Source organism: Danio rerio, chromosome 4 (assembly GCF_052040795.2).
Source record: "Danio rerio strain M-AB ecotype USA chromosome 4, GRCz13ab, whole genome shotgun sequence".
Classification (NCBI taxonomy): Eukaryota; Metazoa; Chordata; class Actinopteri; order Cypriniformes; family Danionidae; genus Danio; species Danio rerio.
The window spans coordinates 44,845,001-44,864,097 of NC_141024.2; the positions used below are offsets into that span (position 1 = coordinate 44,845,001).

At 36.5% G+C, this 19,097-nt stretch overlaps 3 protein-coding genes and 2 non-coding genes across 8 annotated transcripts in view; 1 reads left to right on the top strand and 4 right to left on the bottom strand.

The window, feature by feature from the left end:
• LOC148681268 (uncharacterized) overlaps window positions 1–19,097 on the bottom strand; it is a 482,092-nt gene that overhangs the window by 265,614 nt on the left and 197,381 nt on the right. The gene's annotated exons all lie outside the window — the stretch shown is intronic.
• Window positions 1–19,097, bottom strand: part of LOC141377041 (uncharacterized) — a 441,555-nt gene that overhangs the window by 190,798 nt on the left and 231,660 nt on the right. The gene's annotated exons all lie outside the window — the stretch shown is intronic.
• LOC137490827 (putative PWWP domain-containing DNA repair factor 4) lies at window positions 12,205–15,923 on the top strand. 3 transcript variants are annotated; one of them, XM_088650839.1, is made up of 11 exons: window positions 12,563–12,610; window positions 12,684–12,731; window positions 12,857–12,937; window positions 13,015–13,092; window positions 13,558–13,618; window positions 13,720–13,770; window positions 13,846–13,890; window positions 14,099–15,445; window positions 15,537–15,625; window positions 15,712–15,772; window positions 15,861–15,923. In XM_088650839.1, exons 1-5 carry the CDS (start codon window positions 12,599–12,601, stop codon window positions 13,594–13,596), a joined length of 258 nt encoding a protein of 85 aa, XP_088506965.1. In that variant the 5' UTR covers window positions 12,563–12,598; the 3' UTR covers window positions 13,597–13,618; window positions 13,720–13,770; window positions 13,846–13,890; window positions 14,099–15,445; window positions 15,537–15,625; window positions 15,712–15,772; window positions 15,861–15,923. The 3 variants fall into 3 exon arrangements, 2 of the variants coding, with proteins under 2 accessions (XP_088506964.1, XP_088506965.1); XR_015942700.1 differs by lacking the exon at window positions 13,015–13,092 and having other exon boundaries at window positions 12,205–12,610; XM_088650838.1 differs by having other exon boundaries at window positions 12,205–12,937.
• Window positions 17,839–17,912, bottom strand: trnan-guu (transfer RNA asparagine (anticodon GUU)). The gene has a single exon. It is a non-coding gene; the product is annotated as a tRNA-Asn (tRNA).
• trnan-guu (transfer RNA asparagine (anticodon GUU)) lies at window positions 18,264–18,337 on the bottom strand. Its single transcript has one exon. It is a non-coding gene; the product is annotated as a tRNA-Asn (tRNA).

Genomic DNA, 19,097 nt, shown 5'->3' on the forward strand with positions numbered 1-19,097 from the left:
GTTTATAAATGCAATACTTCAAGACTTTAATGTGCGCGCGCGCGTCTTGCTTCCAACACTGGAGCGGAGGGGATGTTGCTATGGGAAACAAAGCTACAACACGACACGACACCACCTGAAAGACACAACACGACTTCTCTCAAGCTGCCGTTTTGACTGTTTTCAGGTAAGTTTAGTCCCTAAAACAAAGCAAATACTACATAAAACTGTTCCTCACACATTTATTATTGGCAATTGATGAATATTCAATTGAATATTATGTTATATAAGAGTGGTAAGTCTTCGTAAAAGTCCGTTAGCATATTAGCACTGGTAACGTTAGCGTCGGGGTAATATTACGTTAACTTACTTAATGTTAGCTCTTGTTAAACTTGTTTGTTAAAGTTTTGGCTTTTATTTATTCTTTATGTGTAGATGAGAGGTTTTGTCAATGTTTTATTGAATGCACTCCATATGTAGTCTAAAATACGCATTGTAACGTTACTGTAAAGGACCGTGAATCAAAAGTTCAATCGTGTTTTGATATTTCATGGTATCTTAAACTAAATGTTAAGTAAAAAAGTGTTCTGTGGTTTCAGGAGTGAGAGAATAACCTCCTGCTACAGAAAATATAACTCAAGATTCCTAAATTTCTGAAGGGAGCTGATCACAGAGATACAGGAAAGACAGGTAACTTTAAGCATAGGATTAATTCATATGAATTTCCATTGCACATCATTATGCACATGTTACATGTCTATATATTATGCATCTGTTACTTGTCTTTATTGCAGTTATTTTAAGAAAGTTTTGACATTGAAACATGTGAGTGGTGTTAAATTTCACATCACATGATTCTTCAGAACTTAATAAATATGCAGATTTGCTGCTAATGAAGTAATATTTGTTATTTTCATTTTGTTTAATTTTTTTATGATTAATTGATTTATTAAATCTTAGAAAAAAGTTTACACTAAATTATTTGTCATCACATCTGTTTTTAGCATTGATAGCAATCAGAAATGTTTCTTGAGCAGCAAATCAGCACCATTTGATAATCACCATTATATTAGTTCAACCTCAAGCACTAAATCAACATCTTTAAAAAAGATTTCTGAAAGATCAAGTGACGCTGAAGACTTGAGTAATGATGCTGAAAATTCAGCTTTACATCATAGCTATGAATTACATGTATATTTACACCGTTCACCCATCCCTTACACCTTAACTCATCCTCAAACAAGTCAATTTAAGCCCTAAATTAATAAATTTTGATTTGTACAGGCATGATATGTCGTTTTGTTTTGTCTTTCTTTTGGTTTTGTTTTCCACATCAACTGAAAAGGAGGTCAAAGTTTAACCTAAGTGCCGTGTAGCTGATGAACATCTTTATATGTAAGTATATTTTTGACGGACTGCCAGACACTTGTCAAACAGTGATGAGCAAACGAGGGGCCGTTCTTTTAAAAAGATCAGGGAGATACAAGTCTAGAGATTAATATACGTTTTAATTCAAAATTGATTTATCTGGAAAAATTTAATAATGTTTTGAGATGTGCCCTATATGCATTTAGATGTCCATCCATGTTTAAAATACTTTTAAATTTAACAACGGCTGTAAGTTATAAAAATGTTAAAGTAAATTGAGAAAACATTTTCATCAGTTTGACAACATACACAATCTCACAAATAGCATAGAAAAAGTGACAAAGCTGTCTTCTTTGTCTGTGTTTTATTACTCTCTTTCGCACTCTCGGCCACTGTATGTAACAGTAATTAGTATAATGTAACAGTAGACAGATGAGGAATGTGAATATGTAGTTTAACTTTAAGGAGCGTTACTACTGGAACCATTTTTTAAATATATTATATTTTTATATACATTTTATATATATATGTGTGTATATATATGTATATGTGTGGGTATTGATTTCCCTTTTAAAAAAAATTAAGCAAAAAATTAATTATAAGGTAGATCAGCTCCTGACAGACATGTTAACAGATCAGTTTAACTCTTATTAAATTCATTCATTCATTTTCTTTTCTGCTTAGTCCCTTTATTAATCTGGGGTAACCACAACGGAATGAACTGTCAACTTATCCAGCATATGTTTTACGCAGTGGATGCCCTTACAGCTGCAACCCATCACTGGGAAACAACCATATACGCTTATTCTCACTTATACACTACAGACAATTTAGCCTACCCAATTCACCTGTACCCCATGTCTTTGGACTTGTAGGCAAAACCGGAGCACCCAGAGAAAACTCACGCAAACGCAGGGAGAATTTGCAAACTCCACACAGAAATGCCAGCTGATCCAGCCGAGGCTCGAGTCAGCATCCTTGCTGTAAGGCGACAGCACTACCTATTGTGCCACCACGTCACGCTCTTATTAAATTATATTTATATAATATATTGTGTTTCAGTACATGCTATTTTGGGAAGACAAAATATATTCATAAGCTCTCAGAAAATTCAATAAGAGAATAAACTGCACAATTACTTGAAATGCGTGGATGGGATTACATTATTTGTTAACCCAAAGTGAGTTTCTCTTTCTTTGCAGTATTGGATGCCTAATTGCAGTTCAACTCCAAACTCAGTTGGACCAGCTGATCAGTGTCTACAGTATTACCACAAGCTACTGGGCAGATGTGTGGACAGCTATGAGCCAAACTTGGGACGTTTGGTTTTTAGGTAATACCAGTGACAAAGTATTCAGTAAATTGCTTATAATAAAAGATGCTCACTGCTTACCCCCTTATAGTTAAGTTGTTTGCAGTTTCATTGTTGTAAAAATACCATACTTTTTCCTTTTTTATCAGCAGGTGGAGAGACCGTCTGGGCAGCAGAAACAAGACAACTAATCATAGTTGAGTTGAGATTAGTATTATTAACTTGACTAGTTTGGTTGCAGACTTGTTCAATACTTAACAATTTGTATAAGTTACAAGATCAATGGTCCTGCTATCAATGTTTTTGTAACTTAAATTCATTACAGTTTAGATACAATCAAATGTCCAAACCATCTCTGAGTGAATGACATCAAAGAAACAGGATCAAAAGATCATTCATTATAGACCGTTTCATAGGTAACAGCACATCCTTTGTGAAAAATAATTTATTTTTGTGTCATCATCACAAGACCAAATACATTTCAACTGATTTCAGTTGGTTATATTTTTCAGGTCATTCTGTTCTCCTGGTTGTGAGGATGTGCAGAGGCTGTATTTGTCAGTGTTAAAAGACTATCCAGACATACAAGCAGCCGACAAAGAGTTCTGGAGCAGGACAGACAGGTAGTTCACAGTGGCTAGGCTAGAAGTTTATACTTGGGTGGCCAGAAAGTGGCCTCCGCTATTTTGAGGGGGTCCATACAAATACACCAGTGTAAGCTATACTATTGCATGGAAAAAATAAATGAAAGAATTAATTAATCGGTTGAACACAAAATATTTTTAAAAAAGCATAAGTATCAAGGTGGAAATATACAGTATCTGTTACATTGTAGTACATGAGCTGGCTAATACAGACTCGTAAATGTTTAGTTGTTAAGATTAGTTAAATACTAAATCCTATACTTGAGACCGGCTGCATATACAGCTTTAACTGAACTGAATTTAACTAGAACTACACCAGCATTCCAAGTGCTCTAGACTAGCTTTTTGCACTGGTGCGTCTAAAATGTTTGATGGCATTGCATTTAACACTGCAATTTTACATGTAGATTTTTTTTTAATCACAATCCATATTGGCAATATTGACTTGTAAATGATTAACTAAAATCGGGTCAACAACCATTATGGCGATTGTGTGTAGAATTTTGAGAAAATTAATGAATTTAATCCATTTTGAAATAAGACTGAAACATTAAAAATGTGGAAAAAGTGAAGCGCTATCAATACTTTCCGGATGCATTATATATATGGTTTTTAGCGCGTTATCAAAGACTTAAAAAAATAGTCCAACATTATCTAAAGCAGTAAAAGACCCTCCACATCAAAAGCTACTGGTCAGCTCACGATTCAGCAAACATCTGAAAAACAAATAGCTTATTATGCCTTCACAAGAAATCAGTGTTTTTGAGTCTAATGTTGATAGTACTATTTTATTAAATTATTATTTAGCCTGGCATGTTTACTGTTACAAAATATTTTAAATGTTTCTTAAAATAAAACATATTGTGTTCAATGGGGAAAAAGTAGCTGTTTTTTTCACAGAGATAAAAAAAAAAACACATTTCAGAGCAGTAATCACAACACTGTGAAACTGTGATATTATTATCCAAGATTATACCCTCAGAATCTTATACCTGCCCATTCCTAGCCAGTTACTTAAAGCATTCAGTCAGAGTTTTTTATTTTAATTTTTTTTAGTTGGCCTTTATTCTGTTTTTCTATGTTCTTGGAAATGCTGCTGTGCAGGAAAATGTGACGATATATCCAGGTTCTATAGTTAATTCTGAAATAAATCTTAAAATGAAACAATATTTAAAAATGCAATATTTAATGTGTCAGACACTAAATAAACATGTCAATTCATTTATATTAATCTGATTCCTTAACAGGGCAGCACGGTGGCGCAGAGGGTAGCACGTTTGCCTCACAGCAAGAAGGTCGCTGCTTCGAGCTTCGGCTGGGTCAGTTGGCGTTTCTGTGTGAAGTTTGCATGCTCTCCCCGTGTTGGTGTGGGTTTCCTCCGGGTGCTCCGGTTTTCCCAAGTCCAAAGACATAGGTGAATTGGGTATGCTAAAATTGACCATAGTGTCTAAGTGTGTGTGAATGAGTGTGTATTGGTTGCAGCTGGAAGGGCATCCGCTGCGTAAAACATACGCTGGATAAGTTGGCCTTTCATTCCGCTGTGGCGACCCCAGATTTATAAAGGGACTAAGCCCAAAAGAAAATGAATGAATGAATCCTTAACAGTTAATAAAAGTATAAATATAAGTTTAATGAGCAGCAGTTGTCATTTATGTAAATTAACCATTTGAGCGTGCTTAGTTTGGGGTATGTTGTGCCATTAAATTGTCAATAGGTTTTATTTTTTTTCTACATTTTAAATCTGCTTTAGCTTTCTTCTTTCCTATAAACCTGGAAATATAAAATATATATATTTTTGGTTTTTAACAAATTGCTTATTTTATTCTTAGATTGGTGTACGCTGATGGTCTGCTGAGAATTCTGCTGAGTTGAAGGGATCCTCCTGTCAGAAAACCTCTCCAAAGTACAATAGGACTAGTAAGTAACATCTTAAACATACACTACTGTTTCATAGCTTTTAGGTTGGTATGGTAAATTCTCTTCTGATAGTGTCAGCTTTATTTAATTAATACAGTCAAGCAGTAATACTGTGAATTTAATACAATGTATATAATTAATAGCGTCACATGATGAAAAAATAGTATTCCAATGTACTGATTCTCTCCTCAATCTGTTTTTTTTTTTTAAATATACTCCAGTTATATGTCATGAAACAAATAATATATATTTGTGGTAATATGAACTGCTGCAATGCTAATCTTTCTCCTTTTGGTTTCTTGCTTTATTTAAGGGTTCCCACTACAAGGATTAGATTTGGCTACTGCAGTCCTGGTTTGGGCCAGCCTCACTTGTGAAGACTAAAGATGAAGACAACATACAAGAACAATTTAGAGGATGGCGACACACTTTTTATTCCACCTATATATCTCCTTTTATGTGTAAGCAACATTCCGCAAGATTAAACAAAACTAAACGACAGGTTATTTCTTTTAATTTTGTCTGTTTCCTTGGAACATTGTACACAATTTACAACCAGTTTTTATATATATATATATATATATATATATATATATATATATATATATATATATATATATATATATAGGTCAGAGCAAGAAAATGTTATGTTTTCTTCTGGAGAAAGTCTTATTTCTTTTATTTCTGCTAGAATAAAAACAGTTTTGAATTTTTTTAAAAAACATTTTAAGGTCAATGTTATTAGCCCCCGTAAGCAATTTTTTTCGACTGTCTACAGAACAAACCATCGATATACAATAACTTGCCTAATTACCCTAACCTGCCTAGTTAACCTAATTAACCTAGTTAAGCCTTTAAATGTCACTTTAAGCTGTGTCTTGAAGAGTATCTTGAAGAATATCTGGTCAAATATTATTTACTCAGTTATTAGAAATGAGTTATTAAAACTATTGTGATTTAGAAATGTGTTAAAAAATATTTCCGTTAAACAGAAATTAAGGGATTTTTATATATATATATATATATATATATATATATATATATATATATATATATATATATATGTGTGTATGTGTGTGTGTGTGTGTGTGTGTGTGTGTATATATATATATATATATATATATATATATATATATATATATATATATATATTGACAAAATCTGTTTTGTGTCGTGCATTAGAGTTTGCTTAAAAAAAACTGGTTATCTTTGAGAAAGTATTGTTATTTTATATTATTGATGTGGTATTAGTTCAGAGGATATTGCAAATTTTTGAATGCCATTTATAAAAAAAAATGTAAAAAAAATTGACCACAGACTTTAATAAGATTTTATCAGACAATTATTTTAATTTGTATTATTTTATTTACTACTGTAAATATTGTTTGCTTGGTATTTATTTTGTGTTTGTGTACTCTTTTATTATTGTAACTCCCTGAAGAAAGTCTTTTGGATACTGAACACATGACTGGTATTATCTTGTATTTTAAAATTATAGTCTTTGAAGCATGCATTTTCTTTAACACTATTTAAGAAATTATAAGCATTATAGCATGTGCTTACACAAGTTATTTGTGTTTTTTATTATAGTAAACTATAGTCACCCTTAGTGTACATGTTTTGAAGTAATTGTAAATATTCCTATAGTCTTAATATAAATGCTGCAATGGACTTTATATTTAAAATCTTTATTGCACAGTAGTTCAGCCATGGTTATAGTACAACTTGTTGGTTTTGTTTTAAACGCGGTAAAACATGGTTATGTGTGATAAAAGTATGTTAATCTATTTGTATGTTTGTGAAAATATTAATAAATCTTCAACTGTTATTGAGAGTGGTGTGTCGTGTTTATTATAAATAAGCAGCTGCTGCAGCTAGTGGTCCATAAGTATGAGCAAAACGCCTGAGAACAGCGCCTCCGCGGAGCGGCCGGTATTTCCGGTTGCGTCGTCCTAACATCGGCCGGACAGCGTTTCCGATCATTTGCCGACGTCGCGGCGACATTTTGCCAATTAGCAAACGCTCCCTGAGCGACATCGCACCGATGGAATTTTGAAAATCGGCACGACGTCGGCCCAACGTATGTGTGCTGTCTGGGTTTGCTCTATTGCTGTGTACTACCCACTAGTAACTTGGGTTACAATTGACTATATATAAATCAGTTGACAATATTAAGGCATTTATTGGGTACAATTGCTACTTTTTACTGTCATTCATTGTGTTTTGGTCATTATTAATGCACTGTCACTTTAATTGAGCGTGAGCAGCGCGTCAAAAATAGACCCGGCACCAAAACTATCGCTGCACTGCTGCTTCAGCGACGCTCACGCCTCGCTCTGACGCGCTGCTACTGCGTGCATTATGAAAGCTCTAATCTGTTAACATGGACGCCGAAAAAACACGCTCTGCTGACGCGCTGCTGGCGCTTGCGGTGTGAAACAGCCGTTAGTCTTAACACTAAAAGAAAAAACCTCTGGATACGATACTTCCAAATGCAGTTTCATCTAAGACAGTGCGGGGGAAGCAAAATTTACTATGCTTTCTACTCAGTTACTTTGCACATGCATAAAGAGGCTCTTGTATGACAAATCCAAAAGGCGTGATCTTAACAATAGATGGCAGTCACTTTTGCCCTAAACCACAGGTTGCCTTCGAGTCATTCCTCAAGTCCACTCGGCCCTACACTGTTTTATAATCTTTCTTATTTAAAACAGCTCAATTAAGTCATCGGCTTCCTTGTAGAGTACCCCTAGTATCTGAGCCTGCACTGCGCAATGAAAGAAAAAAGCAAAACGGGATGGACAGATGCCTGAAATGTTGGAAACGCACCACACCTTAAGTCAGTGAAGAAAAAGGGCAAAGCTTGCAACTCTTGTGCACTGTTAAAAATTGTCCCGTTAAAAAACAGTAAAATACTGGCAGCTGCAGTTGCCAGCAATGTACTGTTATTTTACAGTATGTTGCTGTAAAAATACATGGACTACATTGATTTACACAATACTCAAGTGAACTCATTTTGCTCACTGAAAGCAACTGCCTCAAATTGGTCAATTGCTGAATGAGTTTATGAAGTAATGTGCTATATATGCTCAGAAGCATACTTATAATGATAACTTATTTTAGTTAATTAGAAAAGTTCGGTTTAACTCTAATGTCTTATTTTTCACAACAGCACACATACATGTAAATCTGGAATCACCAGAGAGATTCTGACTGCATCAGCAACTAAACAGCCGCTATCTTTAAATAGAGAAACCTGCAGAATAACATCAGCAGCTCATTGTTCATCTTTAACTCATACACTGGCTCTACTCTCCTCCACAACGGTGACACACAGAAGAAATTAGCTTCAGGTTTTACAGTAAAATACTGTTTTTTTCCTTGATTTAACGGTAATCTACTGGCAGCTGTGGTTGCCAGCAATATACTGTTTTTTTACAGTCTATTTCCGTTGTGTAAATTAACAGTATATTACTGTTAAAATACATTTTTACACTGTGATTTTACCTCTCACACCTTTAACCCTTTAAACCCCAGAGCATATACTTCAGTTTTTATTGAAGTGTCCACACTACTGAGTGTTCAAGAAACATGGAGCAAAGCTGAAGTAAATTCATTAATTAACTGACTAATTAAATGATAATTGAGGATTAACAATGAATAAATAAAGAAATACTGAAGGGAAAAAACAAGAACAGAACATACAAAACTTTAGTCACAGCTTTATAATGAAATAACCTGAAGAACAACAAATGATTCAATCATTTAAATGATCAGCTGATGATTAAACAACTCTACAAACATCATCACCAGCTACACTTATTACTTAATACATGTATTTTTGTATAACATCTACTAAAGTTCTTCTTGAGAAAAAGTGAAAGTTTTACGTCACCATCATGGAGAACAGAGTTTGCTTTAGTTGGGCTCTTAGCCCTGTCATTTTTAACATTTATATATTTTGGCTGCTGCAATTGTTAAGAACTTTGTTTAAAAAGCTCATTTGTTGTGGCAAGCCAGCCAAAAACCTAAATAAGATCTGGTGATGTTTATGTTGCTATTAAACGGCAGAGTCTGTTCTCATTTAGTATAATAAAATTTACTGCTCCTATTCAATGTTAAATCTATTGTTTTACATTCTATGTCTATATATGGCAATGATTTCTGGAAGTTTTTAAGTATATCTTGCACAATAACACTGCTCTATGGTGTAAATCGCACTCAAAGAGACATCAATAATCAGCATATGAACCTCAATAATGGTGACAACTAACAAAATTAACAGTTTAACTCACAAACAGGCAACTGAAAGTCTAAACATAAACAACAGCAGAATCAAACACAAATAAAGAAAACTGTTAGACCATTATACAACATTTATTTATACCGCAATGCATGCTGGGATATTTGTACCGTGCCACTCCCAGCATGCATTGCAGCATGAAACATTTGAGATGTTACCATTGTTGAGATACAAGGTCAGATTCATGAGGTCTGAGTGTGTATTTGTCATAACTGAACTGTTTTTGTATGTTATTTCTTAACTGTTAAGTAATTACGGAGGTATCTTTTCTGTTTCCACTTCTCATTAATTAAATTAATACCTGCAACTTAGCATAAAATCTATTGCATGAGGCCCTTCATCCAGATTTATACCAAAACATTTATCAGAACTTACTTCAGACAAATAGATTTCTCTAATTATTGACTTCCCAACTTTATTGCTATAGTACAAACGTTTTGTAAACTCTGCATTACAGCAGTTGGAAAGTCTTCTTACATGTGGCCAAGGGTGAAGAGCCCAACTAAATCAGCCCCTCACTCCATTACGGTGACACAAAAAACACCTTAATTTCTGTTGGATCTCAATGAGAATAGTATGGAAGTCAAATCAGTCAGTAATAAGTGTGTCTGCTGTTGTTTGTGGAGTTGTTTAATGATCCTCTGCTGAGACTGAAGCTGTTTTATTTTATTTTATTTAATGCTGTAACTCACGTCACTGTTTGTATTTCTTGTTTATTTTCTTCAGTAATTGTGATTATTAACAGCAGGTGTTCATCAGTGTCTGAATTCACTCATTAGTGTTCATTAAAACTGTCAGGTGAACTATATTAGTTAACTAGTGTATGAAATAGTGAACAAGGACACAAAGCGTGATTTCAAACACAGACTTCAAAACATCGAATCTGAACTCTGTTAGCTCACAGTTTTCTGCAGTTGGTTACTTTCTCGAAAACAAAAATGTTACCCAGAAAGCACTGTTTTTAACAGAATATTACTGTTTTAGTGAAAAAACATTATTTTGCCGTAGAATCTGACCGTTTTTTAACAGCATTTTTTTACAGTGCATTCACAAAAGCATATATAAGATACTCTGTGACAAAACCTTTTTTAACACAGTGAAGCTATCACATACTGTCCATTTTTTGCTACTTTTGGCCTTAGAAGATTTTTGTATCTTGAAGAAGATGTTTGTACATTAATCACAAATGGATGAGACACACTGTAACTTTAAACTCATTTGTGTTAATTCCAGGTGCTGTGAAATGTTATGTACAAGCTGCAGAGGCAATCAGGTGTGAATAAAGTGCCATATATTTGATCCAGTCCTCCAGCATCTTTTTTGCTTCAAATAGTCTTATACACTAAAATCATTATAGAATTGGTCTTTTGTTGCTAATAATTGATTTATACTATCTGAAATATAACATTCTATTATATAGCTTTATCTCTTAACCAGGAGAAGGAGGGAAAATGCACTCACTCACTCAATGCAGTCAAATCAATGCGCAAAAAACACAACACATTAAAGGTTACCAAGACATATCTCACAACAAGAGAGATCTGTTATGGTACAGGCACAAATCAAGCGACACAATCAGAAACTTCCACACCACAGCACAGCAGCTTCAAAGGTAGGCTCATATATATATATATATATATATATATATATATATATATATATATATATATATATATATATATATATATAGATAATTTATTCATTTTCTTGTTGGCTTAGTCCCTTTATTAATCTGGGGTCGCCACAGCTGAATGAACCGCCAACTTATCCAGCAAGTTTTTACACAGCGGATACCCTTCCAGCCGCAACCCATCTCTGGGAAACATCCACATACACACACTCATACACTACGGACAATTTAGCCTACCCAATTCACCTGTCCCGCATGTCTTTGGACTGTGGGGGAAACCGTAGTACCCAGAAGAAACCCACGCGAACGCAGGGAGTACATGCAAACTCCACACAGAAACGCCTGTTGCTATTCACATATATAGCAGCTGGGCATAGTTAATCTGAAAGCAAGTTGGGCCGCGGTCACACTAGAGTTTGTTCTTGCAAAATTCTTTCGTACAGCGCTGCAAAAAAGTGCGGGATAAAACAATATGATTAGACGTTACTAAAAGCGACTGATTGCTCCATATAGCCCATGTTTTGAACTTCTATTGGTCTCTTGCACTCACGTGATGCGATTTCAAGCTTTGGTCTTACCTTTGTAGAGTCCACTATTAAATCTGTCATGCAGCTATATATTTATAATTAGAAAATAATTACGTCACAAGTTAAATTATTGTATAGGCAGTTTATACAGGGTGATTCAATGACAAGAGTTCACTTTCATATCTACACAATGCAGAACTTTTAATGTGATTAACCTGCTCCACCTACACCAACTACAGCATTTCTCAGATTTCTTTTTCACTATTGTGTAATTACAGCGGTGGACATCACACACTGTAAGCCCGGACAGGTTGATTGAACTTAAAAAAATTATGGAAACTCGCTGCCCTAAAAAAGCTAATTTCGTCTTGTTGAAAAAACAAAACTTTTTAAGTTTATTGTATTTAAGTTTTCAAATGCATTTAATTAAATATTTAGTTGACTGAAATAAAGGTTTTTAGTACAACACTATTGAAATCTTTGATCTAATTATTATGTGTTATTTTCAAATTTTGATGCTTTAATGTACTCTAAGGACCACTGACAGCACTGCCAGAAAATATTGTGACTTTACAAACGACCGCTGCATCACCAGGCATAACATCAGTCACATCTCCTCTGTCATCAGTACCAATTACAGAAAAAAACAGCTTGTGAACCTACCACTCTTCTGAATTTTTTGGAACCTACTAAGCCTTGGAAGAGGGACTGGGATCCATTACAAGAGAAACTGGTGAACAATTACCATTACATACAAACGCACACACACACACACACACACACACATATTTATTGTTATTATTATTACAGCTTGGTTATCTGCTGGACCGAAATCGCCCTGGCAGTGAAATAATTGTGAAGGAGAGGCAAGTGTGCCTTATTCGAGAAGAATTTTGGAGCCTTGGATTGTTGAGGGACATGGACTCCCATGTAAGCAGTCTGTTTTTTTATTATAACTTTTTTTTTTATTAAAAACATTGACTTATCAAAGTATTTATTGCAGATTGAAAACGCCTGCATGAAGCTTATTTGTGAAATGGCTCGACAAATTGTATGTACTATAAAACATAATATTTATATAGATTGTTTTAACTTGATCCAAATAAAAAAAAAACAATTTCTAAACTGTGTGAAAATGTTCATGTCATTGTCAACAGTTTCTTTTTATTCATGTAGGGCAAGGACATATACATTGAGGACTTTTATGTTGTCCCTGTGTGGAAAGACACTCCTAACAACATTGTTACTGGATTACCGGTGCGTGTATGTACTGTATTTACTGTGTGAGAAGTACAAACTAAATTAAACGACATAACTGTCCTGATCAATTCTAGGAAGATGCAGACTTAAAAGACCTGTTAGCCTTTCCAGCATGGACAAATGCCAATGGACCAGACCACTTTGTTGTCTGTGTAAGAATATATTAAAATGTCTAGTGCATACATTAATTGGTATTGCAATGTGTGTGTTTCTAAAATAAAACACTGAAAAATCTTGGAAGAAGCAATAATGTTCAAATGAAATATTTTTACACCTTTAACATTGTATATAATGATGCCGCTTCGAAGAGAGATGGTGTTTTTAGACTCTCTGTACGCAGAGCATGAATCAGGATTTGGAGATGAGGAATACAGGGCAATTTTTAGGTCTATCAATAAACTAAGACATGTTTCAGCCTTTATGTGATATATGGCTACGTTCCTCTAGCCATTTCTATTTATTTCCTAACCGTGTATTATAGTTCTGTCACTTTTGGCTACGTTCCTATAGCCGTTTCTTGAACTTCTGGCTATGTTGATCTAGCCTTTTTTATGCATGGTGTTCTAGTGTTGAGGTGAGCTGTAATTGTTAGTATTACTACTATGTTTTGTTTACAGGAAAGTTGCTTACCAAGTGGATCATGGGACATGGTCTGAAAAAACTGGATATGATTTTCCAGTGAGGAATCAACTTTAAAAAAATTATTTTTTGGCTTTTACAACAATTAAATTTTTTGTACATTATTCTAAAATAAAATTGATTTGCTTTGCATATTTTAGGCTTTGCCACGTCAGACAAGAGGGAATGATTGTGGTGTTTTTGTACTCATGGTAAGATATAAATTGAGTTAATTGATTTGAAGATTTTGTAAACATTGTAAATGACTGTGACTTCTCTCTTTTCAGTACACCCTCTCAATGGTGTGTGGCATTGGGTTTCAATTCCAGGAGGTATTATTTTATTATTTATGTAACTTTATTTTGTTGGTGCTTTTCTTAATCATAGCTAAAATGTAACTATTTTAGTGTATATTATCTTGCTTTCTTCTAAGCAACATATCTTTTAAAAAAAGGGGCATGGTTATTGCAAGCACACCCAACATCATGTATTAACAAAAACATGTTGGTTAACTGTCAGACTAAACAGTCTTTCTTTCAGATGGATATAACTATCATCCGTCAGTGGTGGTGCCTTCTACTCATGGAACGATTTCAAATTGATGGGTTTGTCAGTATTTATTTATTTTTCTTGTAAATCTGTAAAATTAAAAATTTACATTGAGTCAATACAACAACTTGTAACATGAATAACAAAACATACTTAAAATCTCTCTTACCGGTGACCAGTATGTCACCGACTCGGTCCCAGTAACTCCCCTCGCTGGCCAGCAGAGGCCACCATCTCCGGACTTTTAGCATTACGTCATCCATCTACACTGATTGCGCATACACCTGATTGGAATCTGGCTAATGACCCACGTACCTCTTACAAGCCGCACTCAAACACTCGTTCAGGGCGAAGTCTTGTTTAGCCCCGGCCAGCATTTCTGAGCATTATCTCCAGCCTGATCTCCTGTGCACGACTCCAGCCTGTCTCTTACTTTGCTTCGCCTTCTGCCTGCCCACGACCCACGCTTGTTATACGGACTCTGACTCTCTCTTTGCCTGCCCACGAACCACGCCTGTTATACGGACTCTGATCCTTGCTGCCTGCCCTTGACCCAAGCCTGCATAACGGATCTTGGTTCTCGCTCACTCCCTTCCACTCATGCCTGGTAACTCACTCTGTGTCTGTTCATCATCAGTCTTGATACCCATACTACTACTGTGGATGTGTGTGTGCACTCCGGTGCATATTGTGTGTTTGAGTGAAGTTGTGATTAATAAATACTGCATAATGGATCCCTCCGTGTTAGTCTCCTCGTTACACAGTAATTATGGATTTTGTCTTGTCTTGTTATTAAAAGCTATGGGCACAGATTTGCTTTCTGGACTGAGGAGGCAAGAAGTGTCTTGGATGGAAAGATTCGGCTCCTTTTTAGGGTAAAAAGAAAAACCACATCCAATCTTCCGGCACATGTCCAAGCAGTTCAAGATCGGGAAAGGAATGACAAAAGATTAGTGGACTTGATTATCACATCAAAATCAGCAGAGCAGCATTTGGTGGTATAGATGGTTCCACTTTAAATTACTCCTCTAGACTCTGAGTATGGTTGACTTAAATATAGTCAAGTGACAATTTAACTATTATTTGCCAAATATAATTAATTACTTGTGCATTTACATATGAAATATAATTTCCTTCTATGGCCCAAAGGATATACTCGGTGGGAAAAGGTCAAATTGGTTTCCACTAAAACCCCGTTCTCAAGTGCCTGTCTACATTGAGAATGAGCAGTCCCAGTCAATCATTTGTGACTACATCAGAGGGATTCTTAATAAAACCAAAACACAGCTGACCTTCAATGATGAGGTGGAGTTCATTTGTGGATGTCTCCTCCCAGAGGTAATCACAAAACATGTATGTACATGAGCATGCTTATGTTCTGCAGTGTGTGTTTTATTTTATTAATTGGTTTATCTGTATGTTTGTACAGGCCATAACTCATGGCATTTCCGAGTTACAAGGCTTGTCTTGGCAGGAGGCTGAAGATGTCTTCCTCCAGGGCCCCATTTATCACACAAGGTATGTTTACATTTTTTTTTTTGTACAAAAGCTGTTAAGTTTTTATGTTAAACACAATTTCTGACAACAGCATTTATTTTTTTTAGTGAAGCTGAGGAATTTAACAGAAGAATTGCTCGAGAAATGAAAAATCTTCCCAACAAGAATGTAAAGCATTTTATTTTATTTTATATGTAATATATACATTATTAATCCAAGTATTGTTTTTCACAATTTTTCTCTGCATTTTTTACAGCTCGATGACTTGTAGGACCTCATGAAAATTTATAAAAAAATAAAGTTTGGTGTGAGAAAATTACTCCGAGTACTATCATTTATTCTGTGAATAATAAGATAATGTTCATTCCCTCAACTCAATACTAAAGAGTTTGATAAATCCTTAATGATTTAAAAACAAAAAACAACAACAAAAACAATAAATGACTGAAAATATTTAAGTAACTGAACAATATCTATTTACAAATACAGTTAATTAAAATACAACAGACTTAATGCATTAAATCATAATCTAGTATGTTTAATATTTTATATAATAATGTATTCAATCATAGTGCAATATTTTATAGTAGAAAAATAGTGTAATTTACAATTTATAAATCAATGAATTCAGGTTAGGCAATTTTTCCAACAGCAGGTGGCACTGTCTGAGAAAACGATAGGTCTGGAAGTGCTGGTCTGAGCGAGCAGGTCTGAGCGTGCGGTTGGGTCTCGGGGCCTGCAGCTTCATAATGTTGCCACAGAGACTTAGGGAATGGTCACCTACAGTGGTAGAAACGCGGAACTTTGTCTCAAAGTCTGCTACATGTTAACAGTGATACCTTCCCTACCCATGACAATGTTCTGCTAAATCCCGATTTAATCTTGTAACGCTGGACAGAATGTGGCCCAGGATCTTTGTCCAGTGCACGTGTTAGCAGTTGCAAGGCAGCAAAATGATTGATCCGTCCCTGGGTGGGCTTGAACCACCAACCTTTCAGTTAACAGCCGAACGCGCTAACCGATTGTGCCACAGAGACTTAGTGAAAAATCACCTACAGTGGTAGAAACGCGGAACTTTGTCTCAAAAGGTCTGCTATATGAAACCTAATGTAAGTTTGCTGAGAGAGAGAGAGAAAAGTAACAGAAACGCCCAATGTGGGGCTCGAACCCACGACCCTGACATTAAGAGTCTCATGCTCTACCGACTGAGCTAGCCAGGCTGATTAGGAGTCCCCACTAGAACTAGACACTGTTAACAGTAATACCTTCCCTACCCGTGACAATATTCTGCTAAATCCTGATTTCATCTTGTAACGCTGGACAGAATGTGGCCCAGGATCTATGTCCAGTGCACGTGTTAGCAGTTGCAAGGCAGCAAAATGCCTAATTCGTCCCTGGGTGGGCTTCAACCACCAACCTTTCAGTTAACAGCCGAACGCGCTAACCGATTGCGCCAGAGAGACTTACTAAAAAGTCACCTACAGAGGTAGAAACGCGTAACTTTGTCTCAAAGTCTGCTACATAAACCCTAATGTAAGTTTGCTGGGAGGGAGAGAGAAAAGTAACAGAAACTCCCAACGTGGGGCTCGAACCCACGACCCTGACATTAAGAGTCTCATGCTCTACCGACTGAGCTAGCATGGCTGATGCGAATCTTTTTCAAGAGCTAGACACCGATTTCAGTTGTACCTTCTCTACCCGTGACAATGTTCTGCTTAATCCTGATTTCTTCTTGTAACGCTGGCCAGAATGTGGCCGAGGATATATGCCCAGTGCACGTTTTAGCAGTTGCAAGGCAGCAAAATGCCTAATTCGTCGCTGGGTGGGCTTGAACCACCACCGTTTCAGTTAACAGACTAACATGTAACCGATTGCGCCACAGAGACTTAGTAAAATGTCACCTACAGTGGTAGAAAGGCGGAACTTTGTCTCAAAAGGTCTGCTATATGAACCCTAATGATAGTTTGCTGAGAGAAAGAGAGGTAACAGAAACGCCCAATGTGGGGCTCTAACCCACGACGCTGAGATTAAGAGTCTCATGCTCTATCGACTGAGCTAGCAGGGATGATGAGAAGCTCTTTTAGGAACCAGAAACCGTTTACAGTAATACCTTCCCTACCCGTGACAATGTTCTGCTAAATCCTGATTTCATCTTGTAACGCTGGACAGAATGTGGCCCAGGATCTATGTCCAGTGCACGTGTTAGCAGTTACAAGGCAGCAAAATGCTTGACCCGTCCCTGGGTGGGCTTGAACCACCAACCTTTCAGTTAACAGCCGAACGCGCTAACCGATTGCGCCACAGAGACTTAGTGAAAGGTCACCTACAGTGGTAGAAACGCGGAACTTTGTCTCAAAAGGTCTGCTATAGGAGCGCTAATGTAAGTTTGCTGAGATAGAGAGAGAAAATAACAGAAACACCCAACGTGGGGCTCGAACCCACGACCCTGACATTAAGAGTCTCATGCTCTACCGACTGAGCTAGCCAGGTGGATGAGGAGTCCCCACTGGAACTAGACACTGTTAACAGTAATACCTTCCTTACCCGTGACAATCTTTTGCTAAATCCTGATTTCATCTTGTGACGCTGGACAGAATGTGGCCCAGGATCTATGTCCAGTGCACGTGTTAGCAGTTGCAAGGCAGCAAAATGCCTAATTCGTCTCTGGGTGGGCTTGAACCACCAACCTTTCAGTTAACAGCCGAACGCGCTAACCGATTGCGCCACAGAGACTCAGTGAAAAGTCACCTACAGTGGTAGAAACGCGTAACTTTGTCTCAAAGTCTGCTACATTAAACCTTATGTAAGTTTGCTGGGAGAGAGAGAGAAAAGTAACAGGAACGCCCAACGTGGGGCTCGAACCCACGACCCTGAGATTAAGAGTGTCATGCTCTACCGACTGAGCTAGCCGGGCTGATGAGAAGTTCTTTGAGGAACTAGAAACCGTTTACAGGAATACCATCCCTACCCGTAACAATCTTCTGCTAAATCCTGATTTCATCTTGTAACGCTGGACAGAATGTGGCCCAGGATCTATGTCCAGTGCACGTGTTAGCAGTTGCAAGGCAGCAAAATGCCTAATTCGTCCCTGGGTGGGCTTCAACCACCAACCTTTCAGTTAACAGCCGAACGCGCTAACCGATTGCGCCAAAGAGACTTAGTGAAAAGTCACCTACAGAGGTAGAAACGCGTAACTTTGTCTCAAAGTCTGCTACATTAAACCTTATGTAAGTTTGCTGGGAGAGAGAGAGAAAAGTAACAGGAACACCCAACGTGGGGCTCGAACCCACGACGCTGAGATTAAGAGTCTCATGCTCTACCGACTGAGCTAGCCAGGCTGATGAGAAGCTCTTTTAGGAACCAGAAACCGTTTACAGTAATACCTTCCCTACCCGTAACAATGTTCAGCTAAATCCTGATTTCATCTTGTAAAGCTGGACAGAATGTGGCCCAGGATCTATGTCCAGTGCACATGTTAGCAGTTACAAGGCAG

Coding starts and splice junctions, on each gene's coding strand:
- LOC137490827 (XM_088650838.1), top strand. CDS start 13,061: ATGCCAATGGACCAGACCACTTTGTTGTCTGT. Junction 13,771..13,845: donor GTGGTGTTTTTGTACTCATG/GTAAGATATAAA, acceptor CTCTCTTTTCAG/TACACCCTCTCAATGGTGTG. Junction 13,891..14,098: donor TTGGGTTTCAATTCCAGGAG/GTATTATTTTAT, acceptor TCTTTCTTTCAG/ATGGATATAACTATCATCCG.